Source organism: Pempheris klunzingeri, chromosome 23, assembly GCF_042242105.1.
Source record: "Pempheris klunzingeri isolate RE-2024b chromosome 23, fPemKlu1.hap1, whole genome shotgun sequence".
NCBI classification, from domain to species: Eukaryota; Metazoa; Chordata; class Actinopteri; order Acropomatiformes; family Pempheridae; genus Pempheris; species Pempheris klunzingeri.
In genome coordinates this window covers 6,061,640-6,083,764 of record NC_092034.1, presented here as the reverse complement: position 1 = coordinate 6,083,764, position 22,125 = coordinate 6,061,640, and the positions used below count along the sequence as shown (strand labels likewise).

Genomic DNA, 22,125 nt, shown 5'->3' with positions numbered 1-22,125 from the left:
AGAGAAACTTTATCCATATTCATCATAGGAAATGTAAAAAATCAAAACTTTCTGTACTGTAATAGCAAAACAAGACACAGTTGTGCTACAAGTGCTTATGTGTTCTTGGCACCTGTGGCCTCAGTCCAAAGTGAGTCCTTCTGTATTTGCCACAGTGGAGCAAAATCCTCACCAGAGGTAGAGAGAGAGAGGGAGTCCATGCTGTGGAGCTCTGTTGTCGCAGACCTCCTCCCGCCGCCCCACCATACCCCCCCATTTAACTGCCAATGTGGCACATTCCTCCCTCACCCCTCGCCCTCCTCGTTAGGTGGAACATTCCAGGCGACAGCCATCTTCTGAGACAAAAATGAACTCCATCAGAATTGGATAAAAACCAACAAAGATGACAGGTTGCAGTAAATAATACATTAACAATAGGTAGAGATACGGCTATTTACAATCACACAGAATGTCTAACATCTAATGTAGTGGTTTAGTCACTTAATGAAAGAACCAATAGCTGCTTTTCACCCTTTTTCCACTGTTCTTTTCATTCATAAAATAAAAAAGCAACCAGGAAAGATTCAAAACATAAAAATCTTTCTAAGAACTTAAATGTTGGCAGTTTACATTCATGCCTGTGAGTGTTCGTTCCCAAGGCTGTTGAGCATGGACACACACCATCAGAGTAACACAACACACCCACAGGATCTGTACATTTGTGCAGTTTTAGAATTCTATGCTTCTTCATCAATAGATAAACTAAATGAATTATTGATCATGCCAAATACTGCTATTTTTTCACCGTTTGGTTATTTTCAAAGTCAGAAGCGTGGCCATGTTTTTGGATTTTAAAAACTGCTGAAGTTGAAGCTTTGGCTTTTTGTAGTAGCCTCAGCTTGGGCCTCTGTGTCTGCCATCAGAGAGAGAGCATCAGATGATCATTTTTGGGTTCCAAAGCACTCTAAACTAAAAGAGCCTTCTCCGACAGGAGAGGCCTTTATGCAGCATACCTTCTCAAACCTCAACCAATAGGACAGCACACTCGCACTCAAACAAATCACAGAAAACCAAATAAAAATGTGTGAGATTGTTTTTGGATTGTACATCAGCAGAACATTTCAGAGGAATGGTTTGTAACTAAGTTTACACTCTGGTAGAAGTTGCATACAGTTTCTACTACATTCTACACAAGTATGCGTTACCAGTTTTAAATGGGAGGTGAGACTTCACAGGGCATTGCATTCACATGAAGTAGAAAACAGACATTGCTCAGACTAGAAATAAATGCATTATAATCAGTGCACTTCATCTTTACATTTCAAAATCACCCTTTAACTATCTTAAGCCATGCAGTCCACAAGATATTTGAACTCCAGCGTTTGATTCCAGTGCATAAGGCCTTGGCAAAGGCGTTTTGAATGGTATTACCTTTGTTCAGAATATGTACCAGTGTGGATGATAATTTCTCCCAAAAATACATAAAGGAGTGTTTTAAATTTCATCAGGCAAAAAATGGGATTGGCAGCAGCAGAAATGGCTCAGAATTGACAGACTTCACATTCTTCCACAAGATCCAGACTGCAGTTTATTTTACAATCCACCACTCACTCTCAACCTTTGGACCTCACCCAAGTCTTATAAAGAATGGGTTGAGTCATACAGAAAGGACCGAAACACACACACTGGCAGCCATAACTGACGTAAGTTATGTGACACACCAAATGTGTCTCTGTTGTGGTGTTTCCATGAAGAGATCTGAAGCCTCAGCACCACCAACGCCTACATTTCACAACTGTGATATCAGATTTTATTTTACGTGAAATAGATGGTTTATAGTCAGCTCTATTCTTATATTTTTAGACAACCCAGAAAAGTCAGTATGGTGTACAAGCTGCAGTTTGGCTGTTGTATCTATCAAATTTTCTGTCTAGCTTTGTAGGAAAGTTTGTAAGTACTATGTGAGGGTCAGTGGTAGCTGTTGCTCCAGAAACATCACAAAACATCCTCTTTTGACTCTCCAGCAACAACCAAGTTCAAAGCAGATGCATCAAATTGGTGTGAGGCATCCTCCACATGTTGGCCCGATGAAAACATCTGGTGTGTTTTTGAAAACAATACTGTTTGATGCTTTCGGTGCACTTGTGCCTTGCTTTTCACTTTGTAGAATTTTCTTAGAGGTTTTCTTAGATTGGCTCCAATTAAAAGACAAGGAACTAGTCAGTAGCTAAGCCCTCTCTAGATGTGGCTTGAACACATGGCTTGAATAAAGTGTGAGATGGGGAAGAAGCCTTAGTACCATGGGACCTGACATACATAGGCGTCTCAACGGCTTAAAGTAGCTAACATCAAAAAGTTTTGAGATTAGGTATGTACATCCCCTAAATAGAGTGTATATATATTGTGGAAAGTATAATCCAGAGTTAGATGCAACAGAAACATGTATGTACTGTATATTTTTAGGCATTGAGCTGTGTCTAAACATTTGACCAGCAATGCTAACCATGACACTATCCTGCTGCCTGTGTTTTCCTTTATCTGCATATGATAAACTTGGCAAAGGACTTGGTGGATGACAGATATTTCACTTGTCGCTAGTAAAGAACCACAAGATTTTGCACTGTGTACGGCACGTGTTTTCTCTTGCATCATTCATTGAATGCCCTTTGATGATCTCAGTCCTGCAAAGTGTTTGGGAACCTTACAACAAGCTGGTTTCATAGAAAAAGAGCTATAATGCTTTCAGTTGTATGCCCTCACTCCCACTGTGATCAAGGAAGGAAACTAACTTTGTTTTCCTCCAGCCAGTGACAGATAAATCTGAATCTCAGCAGCTGCTTGCAAATTTAGCAACGCTTTAAGAATGGGGCACAACTTCTAAACAAAGGTTGACTACCTCCTAAAGATTCATGAGCACTGGCTTGTGGCTGGTATTAATTTCACACCCTTGTCTTGATTACAGAGAATAAAGATTATTTAAAATAAAACAAACAATTAGAAAAAATTACAAGTCTATGGTTCCACTGTATGCCATGTGCTAGGAGTTTCTCCCCTAAAAGTTATATTTGCATTCAAAGACACGTTTCATGCAAATGGTACAATTGATCTTTTTTTTTTTCCAAACAAAGAAACACACATTTCTTTTATATGTTTATCTAAAAAAGAAGCTTATTTTATTCATATATATACACACATATATTTAAATATGTGTGTATACATATATGTAAATATATATACACATATATGTGTGTGTATATGTATATATGTGTGTATATATATATATATTATATATATATATCGCATAATTTTTTTCTACACTTTTCCAGGGCAGGCACCGTACACACAGCGGGTACAGAAGCATGCCACACTTGCATTGCTTTTTGCATTCTACAGTTGGTTGGCTGGCAGGCATGATGTCATCCAGGCAGTACTGCAGTTGGTGAGTGTATCCTATGTTTGCACCAACTCTGACCACACACACACACACACACACACACACACACACACACACCGAGTCTCTCCCATTTGCTGTGTCTTCTGCATCACACTCGTACTCATTCAAACCATACATCAACCTGGCACCAGCCTGTCCCGGAGCGTCTCACACACACACTGCCTAGATGACATCCGAGTAGGGGCGGGGTCTAGGGTTGGTCCAACAAGCTTCAAATGGAATAATAAAAGCAGTGCAGCAAGGCTCTGTGGCGCATGCAGAGATGGGCGGGAAATGGGTGTGGCCTGGTACAGGGAAGGTCAGAGGTCAGTGGAGGGTGAGCAGGTTTCGAATGGGAGGTATGGGGTCTAGCCCAGGGTTGCAGACAGATTCATGAATGGGAGGTAGGGAGGGATTTGGGGGAGGAAAGGGTGGCAAGGCAAGGGGGGGGGGGGGGGGTCATTGCTAACTTCATGACAATTACATTTGTATTCAATTTTTTTGTTCTCTTTTTTCATCTTATGTGATTTTTTTTGTTGTATTTTGCTTTATATTTTACTTTTTACAAATGGTTTGATGACACAACTTAGGCTCAGAGTGGTGGATGGCTGAATCTACTGCTGGTTGTATGGTCAGAGGATGGAGATGGAGAGAGGTATTATGGGACAAACTTTGACGTTTTGTTCGCTACATGAGTTTTTAACTGTATACACAATATAAATACATGGAGGAGGGGGAATACTAATGCCAATATATTGTTTTGAATAATTATTTGCTATTTGTGCTCAGTTATGTACTGTCGGTTTGCAAGTATTGCTAGCATTCGTTTTACCCAAGTTGTCCCCCAATAACCTGGATTACGTATGTGGAGAGTAGACTGCAGCCACTTTGTAATTGTCGTAGTTTTGACACTGAATTTTGCATATCACAATGTGGTACTATGTGTTTAAAGTTATAAAATGACTATCAGTCAAATACTAAACATATTCAAAATGTTAGAATTTATCTGTCTTCAATCAGTAAACAATTTATAAGTACACATAGAAAGTAGTAATGTTTAGTCAGATAATATTTGACTCGTAGCAAGAAGGTGTGTCTGTTCACGCAAAAATAAAAATAGGTTAATTGTTCGTCATACAATGTTGAGGCATGGTCAAATGTCTGACCATAGCCTCATCAAACACACACACACACACACACATACATACTCTGAACAACCCCACATACATACACACACACACACACACACAAGCTCTGACATGCAGCTATATTATATCTAGGGATCCGTCAGTGTGACACTGCAGCGACAAACTTCCACCCTCCCGTCACCTCAACCAATCAGAGACCCCCTCCACAGCTTCAGCGAGAAAAGCAGTGACTGAAATAAAACAATAGAAAGGAAGGAGAGATCCAATCGAATTATCATTGAGGAGAATGAAGAGGAGGGTGTGGGAGGAAGATGCACTGTGTTGATTCAAATCCATCCAGGATGCAGGATACACGGTGCATATTCCGGTAACCATCCTGTCATCCCTCTCTCTCACTATGGGGGTCAGTAACACACTCTCGCTGTGCTTCAATATGGTGTCTTCAGAGACTGGCTAAAAGCCATATGACTTGTTATTTTGTGTGTGTGTGTGTGACCACGCGCTGTCCACAATGCACACACAAATGCAATGTTGCAGAGCTTTTGTAAAAGAGAGTGTGTGCCACATGCTCCCCCGCCACTTTTTTTTTAGTTTTTTTTTTTTTTTTTATGTGTTTTGCCCTCGAGAAAGCCATATCTGCCCCTCTCAGCCCGTCCATTGCTCTGTCCACCCCCAGTGAAACAGAATGCAAATGTCTCATCACACTCTCCTGCACCTAAACCCATGTGTTCAGTTTTGCTGTGGGGAAATTAGGAGAATGTGGGAGGGAAGAAAAGGCTTGAGGTAATGGGGGAGGGGTAAGGAGGGCATTGTGGAATAGTAATGAAGGGGAGTATTGATTAGAGTCACATGATCTTAAAGCCATAGGGCAGGGGGGGGGTTGCCTAGTTGGGGTGCCAGTTAGATGTCTTCTTTAAAAGCCAATTTTTTTTTTCTTCCGCAATGGAAAGGGAAGGGTAAAGATACAAAAAATAGCTTAATAAAATAGAGGAAAAGAAACAAACTCTTATTTAAAATGTAAAAGTATAATACAAAAACAACAGCAACAAAAGCATAATAGTAATGAAAACGTTAGTGACTTTAAAGATGAAATAGTAGAAGTGTTAAGTAGTACTCGAAGTTATCTCTAATGACATAAAATAAATAAAAGCTGTCAGGAGAGGATGCGGTCGGGGCTCTCAGGTGGAGGAGGGTCGTTTCTCGCTCTCTCTCGCTCTCTCTCTCTCTCTCTCGCTCTCTCTCTGTCCCTCTCTTTCTCCATCTCCCCCTCTCCACCTCCCTCTCCCTGTCACCTCTCACTCCTCACGGAGCTGCAGGCGGTAGCGGCTGTAGCGGATCTGGAAGAAGAGCCTCTCCAGCGGCGTGCGGCTCATCCCGGGGAGCCTGTAGTCCTCGCTCTGGCCCGTTCGGCGGAAGCCCAGCGACTCATACAGCTTGTGGGCGGCCAACTTGACAGCTGTCGTGCCGAGGACCACAGCAGCGTAGTTGTTGCGAACGGCGAACTCCAGAACACGACGACCCAATGCCTTTGCAATACCTTTGCCACGGTAGCGAGAGTCCACTGACATGCGCCGCAGCTCGACCGTGTTGTCATCCTCACGGCCTTGCGCCGCCACGATCCCCACCACTCGTCCATCAAGCATTGCCACCCAGAAACAGGAGCCTGACAGAAACAAGAGAACATGTATGATCACATTTAGTTGCTTTGTATGTGCAGGCTATTGCAAAGGCTGCAATTACATATAAAAAAAACTTTAAGGTATAATTCAATATTTTGGGAAATACTGCAGGGTTAAATAAGAACATGGATACCACTCTGATAGAGCCAGCAGCCAGGTAGCTCAGCTTAGCATAATGACTAGAAACAAGGGGAAATAGCTAGCCCCACCTCTGAAACACACAGGTTAACACATGTACATTTCATTTATTTAATCTGTGAAGTGACAGGTTGTGGGTTAAAGATGGAGTCATCCATTCTGGAAAGAGATTGTTCATATTGTTCAGGAGCGCAAACATGCACAGGACACACTGGAATAGTGTAGTTTGGCTCACACAGGCTGACACAGTTCCTGTTTATAGAGCCAAGGCTCTGTACTAACACTGGATTTTTTCTCAGCACACACAGCTAGTGGGCCGTATGGAGATATTCGCTAAATTTGAATAAAAGTGTATTGGATTAGAATCGCTGACTTCACCTTTAACCGATATGTCCAAAGTGTTAGTGACTTACTTATAGATGGATTCTGGACAGAGCCATGCTAGGAAGCCACTGCTTCCAGTCTTTGTGCTACGCTAAGCTAATCTGCTGCTGGTGGTAGTTACATACAGATATGTGAGTGGTATCAACTCAAGGCAAAAAAAGCAAATGTTTTTTCCCAAAATGTGAAATTATTTCTTTAAGATGTAACAAGAATAGGACCTAACGCCTATTTTCATCACTGTACTGTTTTAATATTTTTGAGATCAATAGCTACACTCCAATATAGTATGAAGCCTGAGACCATATTTCAAATCTCTGTCAGAATTTCAGGCCCTTACATAATGGAAGACAAATCATATCTATCATCATAATAACCATAAAAAGCAAACTAATATGCTGAATTGCATGAATGAGAGGAATAATTTGAAGAACAAGAGTAGTCAAATGAAAGAATTTAGAATCAGAAAGTCAAAAAGAGCATCCTGTGTTTCCCATTAGCAGCATGTTGCAGCATGTCGTAATGGCTTAAATGCTCTGAGAGGAGGGAACAAGGGAGAGAAAGAGTACGTGAGCGAGGAGAGCAGAGACCAGTGTCTGACTGGTGCTTAATGGCATTAGCCACTCAATGAGACGCTGCTGATTAACAGTGCAGCCATGACAGAGCGGTCGCACAGGGCTCACAGTGTAGTGGAGCAGAGACACTGATCTCACAGGACAGAGAAGTTTTTGGGATTAAATAAAGAAACGTGGCAAGTTTCCAATTTTACAGGATCATGTAGCAGGAATTGAATCTCACATATGAAAAAAAAATTTATTATTTCAGCAGCTCATACTGGACTCCCAGAGTTGATACATCAAACACTCAGACAGACGATGGTGACAGACAGATAAAAAGACTAACACACACACAAACAAGCAAGATAAGACCAATGCAGATAAAAATGTAAGCAGGCAATGCTCCTCCACCAGAGTACCGCTAAGAGCTCGAACGTCAGCCCGTTTTAATATCCATCTATGTTCATGCAGCAGTTTCTAAGCAGTTCACTTGACACAGAGTGATTGTGCTTGTGAATCACTTTTGTTTTCACTTTTCAGTGGTAATAGTTGAGGCACAAAACAATGACAATGAGTTACAGAACGTTTTTATTGTAACTCGTCTTGTCAACTGTTTCACCAGCTGCAGATGTCATGAGTTGATGTGTCTTTTTTGCAATTCTTTCATGTTTAGCCTCAGAGCTAGAAAATAGCTCCCTACAGAGAAAAATATACGCATTTGAATTTCCTCTTGTTCATAATCCATCTACATTACCTGACACATCTAAAAAAACTTTAAGAGGAATCACCAGTTCACAGGGTGTATGTACCTGAGTGGCAGCGCAGAAAAAAAGGGTCAGAAGTAAATAAACATGTCGTCATACCTCTTAAAATCCCCTTGAAATGAACATTCATTTATTTTACCGATCATAATCTTCCAACGAAAATGACCCTCTCAGCCTCCTGTTCTCTATTGCATAACCATGTTCAAACAGCCTTTTCATCAATGTCAGCAGTATTTGTGACATGTGCTGGCAGTGGTTACATGGTTTCGTACTTAAATTCCATCTGTTTGTTATAGATAAAGTAAATCTGACTGTTCCGTGACTGACAGCTGCCGTGCGGACATTAGAAATCTGTGTCCGTCTGTCCACCAGCTCTGGATCCTCATTCTCTCTCTGTGTCTTTACTCTCTCTTTCCTTGCCTTTAAACGCACCCTCGTCTCTCCTTTTCTGCCACTCTGACCCGCAAATGATGCCCAAAACATACAAGCACAAACAGGTGGTGATGTTAACGTCATGCTTCTGCTGGAGTCCCGTGTGTGAGTAGGGATTTAATGCCCCTGCAGGCCTGTGTTAAGCTGATCCGGAAGCTTCTGTTACTGAATCAAACAGCTGTCAAATGTAGGCTGCAGCGGCAACAGGAAAACCCGAGTACTCCCTGCCCTGCTAGACAGGTACGGCATTACTGGGAGGCTGTCTGCAGCCAGTGTTTCACTAATCTCTTAGGGGAGCTGTGATTTTGAATTATATGTGGGAAGAATTGTGGCTGTTACAAGAGTTGAAACTGAAAGATCCTGAGTAACAAAACAAAAAAAACACACATATGAGCATCATGTTACCCCAGTCGAGACCTTATGCTTCACCCTGTCTGGCCAAATTAAATTAAGGTATCAGGTGCAGAGACACTGGCAGAAAACTGATCAAAAAGTCTCTAAAGTATATTAGTCAGATTACTGATATCACACTTCTGACTAAAAAAAGTCCACACCTCGAAAAAAAAGAGCAATCAATCAGCCATTTGGGGCTGTCAAAGTGTGAAGTTGATGATGTGGAGCTATGATGGATGATTTATTTAAGAGATTGTCTGTATGACTTCACGAAGTTGTAAGCGGTTAAGTGTCTCCCAGCCTTCACTAATACTACGGAATGATGTTTCATCATAGGCAGATGTCAAAGCTGTAGTGTCATCTCTGTCGGCGTTATCATGCTCGTGCGTGTGTGTGTTGGAGGCGTAGGAGGGGGGAATACACTTCCATAAAGCCCTCCTGACCATCTGTCTGAAATGAGGCTGTGCCAAGAATGAGGACAGCACATGAAAGCACGCACACCAACCGCCCCCCTGCCTGTCAGACTGTGTGTATTACTTAGCACTGTGTCTCAAAAACATCACAATAAACTACAGTGGGGGGGGAAAAAACCCTCTAGAAATATTACACCACCCCCTGTCCCTCCTCTACCTCTGACTCTGCTTGTCTTGTGAAAGCTGAGCAGCATATCTTGACCTCTAAGCTTCCTGACAACACGCCTCAAGGAACTTCACATCTGCTGCATCTGACGCCGCTACTATTAAACTGCATGGATTTAGTGAGCTATCATTACTTCTGCTGGGAACTGCATTTCCTGGAGATGGGAAGATAGAGAAAGATGCTGAGAGAGAACAAAAGGGAGAGAGAAACTTAGAGGAGGAGGATATGTGGAGGAGGCGTAACGTTATGCTCCAAAAGGCTGTTTATATGACACTTAAGATGCTTTAGTTTCTCATCAAGCGTGCAGATCTGCAACTGAAATGTCGTGTTTGATCCAAAATACGGTTTGAATACTGTTGTCGCCATTTGGAATCCCAAGACTGACTGGGACACTGTGAGTAGCACACTCCCATTCCCTCAACAACCATTGCAAAGCCTCTTTTGGGCAAGGCACTTAACTCCTGACTGTGTGTGTGATACTGTGGTATTTGAAATTGATTAATTCAAGGTTTTTAGCCATGCTAATGACGTGGCTTTGTGGATGACGGAGTCAGATGATTTCATGGTCCCCAGAGGATGATTTCTAATGATTTGACCCTGTGACTTTTCCTCTAGTGGCACCAGCAGGTTGACATGTGGCTGGACTATTGGATGGATTGTCATGACATGTGGTACATGAACTCATGTCCCTAGCATGGCTATAGACTCTTTGTTTTCCAGCTCCCTCACAGCCCAGTACCTGATATAGGACATGTTTAATACCTTAGGACTGTTGTTGTGAATTTTAACTTTGCAGCGTCATTACTGGTTGTGGGACGGACTGGAGGGAGGAACAGTGTAGTGAGTTATACAGACTCAAACTGAGTGAGTGAGATAATTGAGACTAGATTGTTTCTCTCTAGAAAGTTACGATGGATCCTCTGTCCTAGGTTGGAGTTTTGAAGGTTGTAATGAGAAGAAATAATAGATGGAGACGTTATTATGTCTGTCTGTTGTTGGGATAAATTGGAGAGTCGTTAATGGTCAGACATTGCAGAGAATATTAAGATTAGTGTCTGTAAAAAACAAAAACTCAAGCCAATCTCTCCTCTTTGTGTCTTTCTTACTCTCATCTATCTTCCCTCTTTCCTGCTAAATACTGCAGGTTACAGTTCACGAATGAGAAGCTGCTTAGTCCTCCATGTCACAACAAGTCTGATTGGAATGATTAAGCACCTCAACAACTCTTCCTTTGGTGTTTTTGAGCAAGGCATTCAGCAAAGCAGCTCATTGGTTAGTAGTAAAGCTCCACAGAGTAGTGACACAGTGCACCGCTCATGTTTTGGTGCGTCTAACTGAGGCCGGAGAGTCGTATGAATGAGCTTACTCACTCAGAAAGGGGAGTTAGTAAAAGAGGAAAGAGGGACAATGAAGAATAAGTCATTCATCTGTCCTCTCTGAATGAAAGACTGAGCAGAGGAGGAGGGAGGGGAGGGAGGCGAGGCATCTGTGTTTAACAGTAATAGTGATGAGCCTGAAAAGATCCATTATTGCTCCTCGGGCATACAAACACGGCGGGGGCAGGGAGGACTGAAAATCTACCATTATTACAGAGGGGGGAGGGTGACCCGAAGAATACAGATGATCTCAAGACAGGAAATAAATCAAGACAGGGAGGAAGAGCTTTGAGCTCTGGGAATAAACCATTCGTAACGATTCTCACACAAGCAAAAATATGATTACTGTATTAATTCGACAGATCTAATTTCTTTAACTACTTCACAAGAATATTAATATGCCTCCGTGCATTCGTGTGGGAGTGTTAAATGCTGGCTGATGTTTGATATGAACCCTGAATAAAAGCCGAAAAATCGCACACATACTCAAATACTTGCTCGCACAGGGGCGCGTACACAGGAATAGTTTTTATGGTGTCTAACAAGATTATTCTCTTTCCTTCAGATGAAACCTAGAGGGCTAATTCGGTTGATAAGCGTTCAGTCTAGACGCCGCCTCACTGTGCTGTCGTTCACTTCCCTGTGAGCCAAACGCCCGAGCTCTCTGTGGGTGTAAGCCCTGACAAAAGCTCATAAGTGGCTTGACTCTATTCTCTGTGTGTTGTTTCAATTAGCTCCGTGTTCTCATAACTAAACAGTGAATTTATGGTTATTTCTAAGTGTTATTTTTATATTTCCTCACAGCATGTGTGTCATTGTTGCAGGGTAAACTAAACGCCGGTGATTTCTGTTTCAGGAAAGTAAAATTGTTGCATCACTGCATGATTAATCTGACCCTGCCAGGCGTTAAATGGCAAGTAGGCATTGCTGCTGGTGTTTATCTCTACTTAGTATACATGTGATGCAGTATCAGGCTATGTTAAAGCATCATTTTCTATTCTAACCACATTATTGTATCTTGCTTCGCTAAAAATGCATGTATGTTGTTTTTAGTTGGGACTGGCTAATAAATGGAATCCTATAAGATGCTTTTTTTGACATTTACTTTGCTATACATACTGTATATTTCCTTTATAGTACATGCATGACGCTAATGATCATTCTGGACTGTTTTATCTCTAGAGCGTGAACACAGGCAGCTGCAGCCAGTTCATAAATGGTGAACAAAGAGCTACTACTTCTTCTTTTGATGTTCGACTTATCCCTCTAAAGCAGAAATGCTCAAGATGATGCTTCCTCTTAAGAGTTTTCCTCAATCCTACACAACACATGCATCCTTCCTCATGTCCTTCAATACAAACACACACACACACACACCTTCCTCCTCAGGCCAGAGTGCATGCTGGGAGTATGGATTAGCCTGTCATGTATAACCTATGCATCAGCAGTTTCTTCCTCCGTCACGGACAAATGAGGGTGAGTGGAGGTGACCATCAGACACAGGACATGCTTTGTCCATGTTTACACGAACACACAACAGTGCAATTATAGCAAATTAATAATTCATGTGTGTTAAAACCTGCATTTACAGAAGAAAGAGCCTTTAACTTGGACTTTACGTTAAGCTCTATGTGCAAAGGAGACTGATGCATTGACCTATGTCTTGTCACACTTAACAGAGACTCACACACACACACATACACACACAGTGCATGCACCCTTTCCTGCGCTTCCATTAGCTCAAAGAAACTCATTATCTGGCCCTTTACTGTTGCTTTTACTGCCTTCCTGCCCATGTACTCATGTTTGTATGCAAGCATGCAGGTACACGCCCATATTTTACAGACATGCTGCACTTTCCTGTGTGCATGCCATTGTTCACATGGCTGCTAGTGCTGCAGCCTGAGCCACTCTCTCCCCTTTCATTCCCAGCGTCAAAGGCCATCAGGCTGGGCTTCACACCAACATGCAAAATGTGACTCCAACCTATTATATCAGAACCTACATGTGTTCTTCCTGTGTAAAGCAAGACCAAGCGGGTTTGGCTCAATCTGCAAAAATCAAATTGAATCTATAGAACACACAAGTAATCAGTCCGCCATCGATAACAGGCTTTTATAAACATTGCTTTGTTGCAATCAAGTATTGTGATCGGTCACGAGGGAGTAAAGAAGAGAAAAACGCACACTGCTGCGATTACTGTCCCAATGACTGTCTTTGTTCAGTATTGATTTAAACAGAATGTGAAACAAAAGATGCACATACACATCCAGCATGAAGCTAATGTAATGGACTGGTTTGAAGATGAGTTTCTCTTCATGTACAGGCAGGGAACAGCCGAGTCAGCCAGTAGCCTAAAGGACAACATGTCTGGTCAAGATTTACATCAACTATACAGAAGTTTTAGATGTTATTGTGGACAATGTAGCCTCATAGTTAAAGGAATAGTTTGACATTTTGGGTAATATACTTATTCGCTTCCTGGGGCATAGTTAGAGAGAGCCAGGCTAGCTGTTACCACCTGTTTCCAGTCTTTATGCTACGCTAAGTTGACCTGCTGCTGACTGTAGATTCATATTGACAGACTGAAAGTGATATCGACCTTCTCATCTACAAGGGCTGCAACTTATTTTCAGAGTTGATAAATATGTTGATTATTTTCTGATGAATTGTTTGGTCTCTAAAATGTCAGTAAATAGTGAAATGTGTATGTATTACTTGTCAAACCAACAGTCCCAAACCAAAAGATATTCAGTGTACAGTGACGTAAAACTGAGGAAAGCAAATCTCAATATTTTGCATTTGTTTCTGAAAAATGAATAAACAATTAATGGAGTCTAATTGTTTCAGACCTGAACCTGAATGCTGTGCTATACCTGCGTTAATTTACCTACAGTGTAAAAAATTACTAAGTTTCTAATTCTGTTGAAGTTAATGAAACTGTCCAGTACCACTGATATATTAAAGAATGAATGGTAAATTACATTTTCTTTTTTTCTTTTTTTTCAGTTTTTGAAAAGGACTGAGGGCTCTTTTTCACGGCTGGGAGGAAACATCACTTCCTCTGTGCCAGGATGATGGATAGACCAGTTGTTCGCTACAGCACCTCCTCAGCGTAGATGAGACATAGCAAGGAAGAGGAAGAGGAAGAGGAGGAGGAGGAGACGGAGGACCGATACAGGTGGGAAAGAGGGAGAGAAGGCTGTGGCTCAAACCGCAACAGGAGGGAGGGAGAGGTGATCACAGAAAGACAAATGCCTCATTAATCTGAGGCTCTCAGCTGATGATTCAGAAATATTCCCAGGAGATCCCTTTGTCTGTGTTCTAACTAGCAACACATTTATTTATTTATTTCTCTCTCACTCACGCATGTAATATACCTTATAGCTGTGAAGCCCCCCCCTCAGATGCCCCCATTTTCGATCTAGCACTCACCTCCTTCCCTCTCTTCACACATTTTATCTCTCTCTGTCTCTTTCTCTCTCTCTCTCTCTGTCGTTCAGAGCTAAAATAAGCACAGCAGGTACTGGAGGAGGAAGCAGCTCTCTCCCCTGGAACAGAGCGAACTCATCCCACACACACACACACACACACATAAAGCTACAGCGAGACTGACCGGCGGGTATTATAATGTCTCCCTGCATTGATGAGACCCCGCAGTGGTCATGACGCCTCATTAAACCGCCAGTATTACTGAGTGGGTATCGCCTCCACCTCCAGGGAGGATTTGGCTCAATGTCTAGTGTTGCCCTCATTATATTACATCCACTTTTTAAGGCACTAAGCAGCTTCACAGTGACCTATAGTGATTGAGCGAGTAAAGAGCGCAAGGGAGGGGGTTCGCCGTCCGCCTACTGCTTAAACTTGAGGGAAACCTCCTTCTGCCTGTATCTACAGTTGGTTTCCCTTCTCAGAAAAGCAGTAAGATATTCCCATCCTTTGGTGTCCTATTCTGTGCTGTGGCCCTATGGGATCGAGTGATGGAGTCTCGTAGTAATGATAACTCAGACGTTAATGTCTTATGAGAGGAGCGCGTCACCGTGTGAACTCTCTTTGATGAGATAGGTGCTGACATGAAGCAGGCACGTAATACAATGAGAAATTTGGGGAAAATGTTGTGCAAATGTTATGACTAGAAGCAGACTTTAATATTTTAGCTGCTTCTTAAATCTGTGGAAAGCTAAAAAAAAAAAAAATAGTTTTAGTTTAGTAGCCTAAGCTTGCTTGTTTATTATAGTACACAAACCTTCAGTTGGCATCTTTCAAAATATGCTCATAAGAGCGTATTTGGGGGAAAAAAATACCTGATGATGACACCAATTAGGAGGATCTTATTTGGCTTTGATTGTCACAGTGTGCACAGGCTAATCAGCTGAAATGTAAATACACAAGCAGCCACTGCCAAATAAAACACAGACTCAACAACGACAATTTGATGGCACCATTTGTGGTTTTCTTCCAAACAGCTCTGCTAACTTCAGTATGACACAGGGGGAAGTTTTAGATGAGTGTGGCACTAGGAATCAGGCTCAGCTGCTCAAGGCTAATGACATTTTGCTACAGTTGCTACAGAAAAATTGAGATTGGAGCCTTTTGTCTTCATTTGCAACATGCTATTGGTGGACATATTGATTGCTAGAATTACTCATTATTGGTTTACTGCTTCTGAGGAAGGACAGCGAAAAAAAGAGGTTTGTGCCAGCAGATGTTTGTGTTTCAACTGTCAAACTCTTATTGAGCTGTTCAATTTGAATTATGGATTTTTAGAAATGAAGAGCTGCCCTTCTGCACTCCTTTCCAAGCTCAACCTGACTTGTGAAATCTGAATCCAGACTGTGAAACAAGGTTACGGTTTAATTTGGTCACATACAGTTTCAAACTGATTAATTTGTGTATAAAACTCTTGCTCTCTCAGCGTGTGTTTTCTTTAAGGAAATAAGCTTTGGTCTTTTATTGTACAGCCAACATAGACGTTTATACTCCCACCCATTGTTCCTTCAATTTGCTTTACAACCTCTCTGCTGACACACACACAATCACATCCACGCACACACTTTATTATGTCGCAAATGAAAGAGGTAACAGCTGGCCCTAAGTGGCAGAAGAGTGAGTGATCACAACACACACACAGAGTAGAGTATTGATTGGTGTAGTCGTTCCATGTGTACATGGACATGTGGCTCCAGTCAGTCAGTTAGTTTTTTTCTATTACCCAAGCAGTCTGTGCTCAGTGTCTTATTAGTTTATTCAATTCATATTTCTCTTAATTATCAGAAAATGAGAAAAGCCTCTTTCTCTCCCTGTGTCTTCCTCTGCATTTAAAGTAAAATTTCTCCTTTACGTCGGGTTGCAGCAACACATCATTTATATTCAGTGGTGCTCTAATGGATCATCCACCGCTCTAAGACATCTCAGTGATTAAAAATTATGTTTTAGGCTCCAAAATATGAAGCCTCACTGGCTTTCGTGCCCTTAAAGACACAAACACACACACTCACACACACAGTCTTATGAACGCCGTACATACATTCCTTATGTTGCGTCCTTGCCAAAACTTTTTCATACACTTTTTCAAACTCTCAAACCCTCCCACGCAGCTCACACCTCACATAGACATTTACAGGTCATTACTCTTATATGAATCTTGAATGTTAAGAAACATATTGTCCAGCAAAGCACAGATAATTCAATTCTTTTTTTTGTGCTTTAAGTGAAACAAGTTCATTTCTAACTCATTTCACTCGCTCCTAAACTACGCCTACCCAGTGTTCATTATCGATGCCTTGTTCTGAGATCTTGACAGATGAGCAAACACAATCTTGCATAACTTGCTTCAGTGCAGTTTAGAAAATTCAGTCAAAACAACAAACATCTCAGCTCAAGCTCTGCTGAATAGCTAATAGCTAGAAGAAGGCTAGAGTAACTGTTTTGTGGTTGCAGAGTAGCCCTTGATATCTGCTTCTAGAAAGTACAGTGTGAGACTGATTTTCATCCTCATGTTCAGATGTATATCTGCTAGATATGCTTGGATTTAGTGTTATTTCTACTGCTATTTCCTGGTTGATTTTGGAGACACCTTGGCTGCCCTACTGACATCAACAAAATACAAACTTAAAAACCAGAAAACGTGGTTTCAAATCTCTGTTATATCAAATATTAGTAACTAAATAAGCAATGTTTTATGGTTTTATCTGTTTAGTTATCAGCATAAGCAAACAGCCCCACAACTGTCATCAGATGTTGGTTCGAATGTGGCTAAATCCTGATTGGTGCATGGAAACACGTGACTTCACCTTTTTCCAACTGAGTGCTGCCAACATTAAACCAGAGAGAAACACAAACAGATCGTGTAAAATAACTTTTAAAAAAAAGAAAAATCTATCACTTATGATAACAAGCTGATGAGAAAATATGTTTGTAGAGGCTTTATGTTCAACAAGTCCTCTGATGTACATACTCACACTCTCCTACATGCTATACTGTACATACTTCAAATAAAAAAACACAACACACACACACACACACACACACACACCACAACAAATGACAGTCATCAGAGGTGCCTCCATTAGAGCTGCATGTTGGTGCCCAGGTGTTCGTCCCCCCTGGGCCCATTCTGTTCACATGGATATAATCATTAGCATTGTCCAAGAGCAGTGGTGCCTGACCCCCTCTAAACCATCTCGGCCCTGCAGCAATAATGGGAATGCTAAATTGCAATTGTGTATGCAGTGGATTACAGGGCCAGAGGGCACAATGTCAGAGAGAAAGAGACAATAGGAGGCAATTGACTGGCTTAACTAACACCTGCTTTTTATATTGGCCACGTGGTTTGGGTTAACAGGGGATAAATGTGTCCAAGAAGTTACAGGGCAGGGAAATGTATGTATAGTGTGTGTAATGTGCTTGTGGTTGGCCGTCGCTCACACCCGAAACTCATCTCCTGAAGAGAATGAATAGTTCAAGATGACACTAGAGGTGGATTGATTTTTCCAATCAGAAGCTTTAGTGGAGGAAATGAGCCTTGCCGACACCGAGTGTACTGCAGAAAGTGTATCAGCAGTTTCCTCTAGGCGATCAATAGCCCTGTGATGCTAATTCCTCCTCCCACCCACCCTCCCGACCCGTGACCAAGCTCAGAGAGGAAGCAAGTGTGGGAAGGAGTGGGGGAGGAGACAGGGAGGAGGGGTGGGAAAGAAGGGTGAAGGAGAGGGAAAGCAGAGACGACCTGCATATTTGATGAGTTGCCTCTGGATTGCATGAGGATGCTCTAGACCCAGTCAACTTGAAGTGTGTCTAAGTCATGTTGCTTTTCATCTAGTTATTCAGGGGTTTTGCATTTTATCCGTCCTGCTGCAGCAAAGTTACAGCCGTGACTTTTTAAAGTATGGATAGGGTGTTTTGATACCTTATTTTTTTATCTTTTTAGAATCAACTCTGGTGGTGGAGCACTACCAACTAACAACAGACAATTTGTATTTATCTCCTTAGTCACACTACAGTGAGAACAGTGGCGTTTCTCCCTCGTCTTACCTGTGGGTGTCATGTAATAAGCCTCTATGTCAGCCATGTCCGTGTGCAGAGCACAGTCCAGATAACTCTGGATAACTTTCCTGCTGTAGTAGTAGCGCGCACCCATGAGAATGAGGGGTGCACAACAGGTCAGCGTGACGGATTTGGTCACGAAAAAGCACATTACTATGGAGAAATGGAAGAAAAATAAACGAAACCTGTCAGAAAAGAGAATCACATGTTTGATTTTGGCAGAATTTGACCCCACACAGACACAGAAGAAAAACAGCAGCGGTAATATGACATTTGTGTGCATCAATACATGAGACAGATGTATTCGGCTATAATGGTACCATGTGGACATTTTGGTAAAGAGAGATCAGGGTTAGTTTCACACAATGCAGAACATTTGACCCACATTAGTACAGAAACAGGAGCACAAACTTTTTCAGGGTAAAACTTTTCAGTAGAGTCATTATTAGTGATGGATACATCAAACCACTTCCATATTGGAGTAATTAGTCGGATGTGACGCTGGGGGGCGCACAGGGAGACACAAACAAGCAGGCTGGATGCTGCATAGCATGTTGTTGCGTGGCATGCAATAACCTAGTAGTTAGTTTACTCCACTGCACCCCAGCGTGGTGTGAAACATCAGCGCTGAAATGCGCAGGGGGCTTGATACTCTTAATGTCTACCAATATCACCGAGACGCATTCAGATCGCAGTGAAATAGAATTTGTTTTGGGCAGGACTGGCATGTTTCATGACTTGCATGCGTCTCGTTAACACCAAATTGTCCCGTTGTGTTATGTTTTCCACTCCAAAACTGCATACATTTTGGATATGTCGCGGCTTGTTTGATTTTTAACGTGCGTAACGGCGCCGGTCACGATACATGACGCTTTAATCTGCGCCGGCAACATCAACAAAAGCCAAACGAGATCAGTGCATAACTGGCGCATTGGCTGCTGTGCAGAGGCGGAGGGAGGGATGGGAGGGAGGGAGGGAAGGAGGCGGTGGGGAGGGGGTGCGCCACGGGGGATTGTGTGTTGGGGTGCTCGGGGGAGTGCTTTTTGGGTACGTGCGCGCACCCCGTGGGCCAATCCCCAAATTCATTCAGTCATTCATTCACGGCACCGGCATGTCATCACATCATCAGCAGGCCCGCCGGTTACACACGTGCACCATGCTCCCGGCCATGCCTTTTGTTGCATGATGAGCAACATGCCGGTGTGTGCCGGCGGAAAGAGAGCCGCGGCGGCACAGTGTGGTGCTGCAACAGATTTCAGCTCAACTGTACGTCGCCTACACTGTAGAGGGACGTTAGATTTGTGTGTGATTTAAGTTCCTCTAATAAATCACATTAGGGTGCAAACATCAGAAGGAAGCGCAGCGGACATTATGCTCTCATGGATTAGAAATAACTCTTAAATGCATTATTAATGTCATAGATTAAGTTTTCTGTCGTATTAGAAAAGTGGGTCTGAATCCTAATGTGGGAATAAACAAGCCGGTGTTGGAAGCATGATGCAAGGTAATGAGGGTATTTACCTGTCAGAAGAGCGTATAAAAACTGAGTCTTGGGCTGCTGCCTGAGCCCCCTAAACGCCGTGTTGGGTATCCTCTCCATAATACCCTCGTAAAAGATGCGCCGCACCTCCTCTTGATCCCCGCACTCGAACTCGCGGATAAAAACCGCATCTTTCCTCACATCCTTGGCCTCGACGGGGTTCAGATCCGCGCTGGACGGAGGAGAGCTCCACATGATCGACTCTTTTTTGGTCCCAGGTATAGCATCGTGTTCGTCCGCAACAATTTTAGTCTCGCAAACCATTTTGGGAGACGAAAAATGCATGCAACTGGCCGCAAAAAAACAACTACAGTTCGGAAAAAATCAAGAAGAATGAGAGTGAAAATGGATGGTGCGTGAGATTTTCTGAAAAAACAGAGAAACGATGAAGGGGATAAGACGAAGGGGGATGTTCTGCTGCAACCCTGAGCGTTTCTGACGACCAAGACTTGCCGGTGTGATTCAAGCAGTATTTATAAACAGGCAGGGCGGGTAGATTCAGGTTCAGGGGTTGGGGTGGTCCTCTCGCTGCACAGATTGGTGGACGCGGTGCGCCGTTAAATGCTGATGGACGAGGGAGGAGGGAGAGACAGACACAGTCGCTCTGTGTGCATCTGATCAGGCTTGTGTGTGCCGGCGGAGTGTGTATTTTGAGGATGTGGGCCCGCGAGGAGGGGGTGTGATGGTGGGATTGCGTAGAGAGGCTGTTTCTGAACAGGTCTGTCTTCATAATGACTTTCAATGACGAGGATCCCCGGTTTGTTGAGACACCACGGCTTTAAAGGATGCGATACGCAGCACAAAGGCGCAAGGTAAAGCGGGGGCGATGCGTCAAAGAGGAGGAAATCCCAGCAACAGGGCAACTGCAGTTTAGGGAGCTCACACTGCTTCTAAATAAAAAGACCTGTAATGACTTATAACATGGTTTTATAATTAATTTCGAGGTTAAAATAGGTAGATGTTGCCATGGAGCTCCTAAATACGTGGTAGCCGTGGACATCTCGGTTGTTGCGCAGATAAACAGGCTTCTGAGACAATGAGGGGGTGGAAAAGATCCCGATATAAGACATACAGATTCACATCCTAATATGACTCGACTTTAAAAGGACACTCTAACGCCTTAAATGCAGCTGGTGGGCGCCCTGATGTCTGCGCACAGCTCCGTGCAGACTCACAGAGGGCTGTGTGCAGCCTCCTCTGTTGACTGACAGCTCTGCTGCACTGCAGTGATTCCTCCACGGCTTCCCCTCGCTCTGTCGCCCTGCTCCTGTCATACATCAGTCCTAACATGGAGATTATATCTCGCCTTACTGCGCATCGCAAACCTCCCATTAGCCCATCTGTCGGCGACCTGCGCCGTGCGCTAACCACCAGCGGCGACTGTATTACGCACGACTGTGGCGGCGGCGGTGGTGGTGATGCTGCTCGATCCGGCCCTTTGTTGTCCCCCGACACTCCCTGTAATTAACCGTGACTGTTATTATACAGAGTCAAGCTTTCATGGACTAAAATGCTGCCACGATATGTGTGCGCTTTTATTTTCACCTCCTCAGTGTAATGATGAGGGAATGAAATTGCATTAACAGTTAATGGGGATAGTGACATAAGATATTATTAATGTGAGGATGCTGTGCAGATAGACACTGCTGGGAATCAGAGGGTCCATGTCCAAATTAGTATAAACTGTTCCAACACCGTTTTGCGCATAACTGGCACAAAGTAATATCTTTAATGAATATTAACGCGTTAAAGTTTTTAAAGTATTTTCACTGATTTCATATGAACTCGTGTGTTGGCTGTAAGCCTGCAGCTCTTTGTGGATGTGTGGAGTCGCATGTGAAAAGCAGAACTAGTTTGAACTGGATCATCTGAGGCAACCTGCTATTGATAAGGCTGCATCCACCCCCACTCCCGCCTCCCTCCTCCCTCCTTCCTCCTCCCACCATGGGGCCGCCGGAGGAGGAGGAGAGCAGGCAGTTAACCTGCGGAGTCAAAAAGTCCTCGCACACTGTGTTCACCCCGGACGTCTGCTCCACAAAAATGCGCTAGAAAGATGATTTTCTGCGCATCAGCACCTGCTCTGCAGCGTTTCTCACCATGCCGACCGGGTGGAGGATGCTG

The 22,125-nt window shown here is 43.0% G+C and overlaps 1 protein-coding gene across 1 annotated transcript; it reads right to left on the bottom strand.

Moving 5' to 3' along the window:
* Positions 1-5,855: 5,855 nt before the first annotated feature.
* On the bottom strand, positions 5,856-20,289 carry nat8l (N-acetyltransferase 8-like). Its single transcript, XM_070855079.1, has 3 exons — positions 19,986-20,289; positions 18,453-18,617; positions 5,856-6,223 (listed from the first exon to the last, which is right to left on the bottom strand). Exons 1-3 carry the CDS (start codon positions 20,287-20,289, stop codon positions 5,856-5,858), a joined length of 837 nt encoding a protein of 278 aa, XP_070711180.1.
* Positions 20,290-22,125: the final 1,836 nt, after the last annotated feature.

Excerpts from the sequence above, each read along its gene's own strand:
- nat8l (XM_070855079.1), bottom strand. The coding sequence starts at position 20,289 with ATGCATTTTTCGTCTCCCAAAATGGTTTGCGAGACTAAAATTGTTGCG. Across the intron at positions 18,618-19,985 it reads TTTATACGCTCTTCTGACAG|TAATGTGCTTTTTCGTGACC; the intron begins GTAAATACCCTC and ends ATTTCTCCATAG. Across the intron at positions 6,224-18,452 it reads TTATTACATGACACCCACAG|GCTCCTGTTTCTGGGTGGCA; the intron begins GTAAGACGAGGG and ends TGTTTCTGTCAG.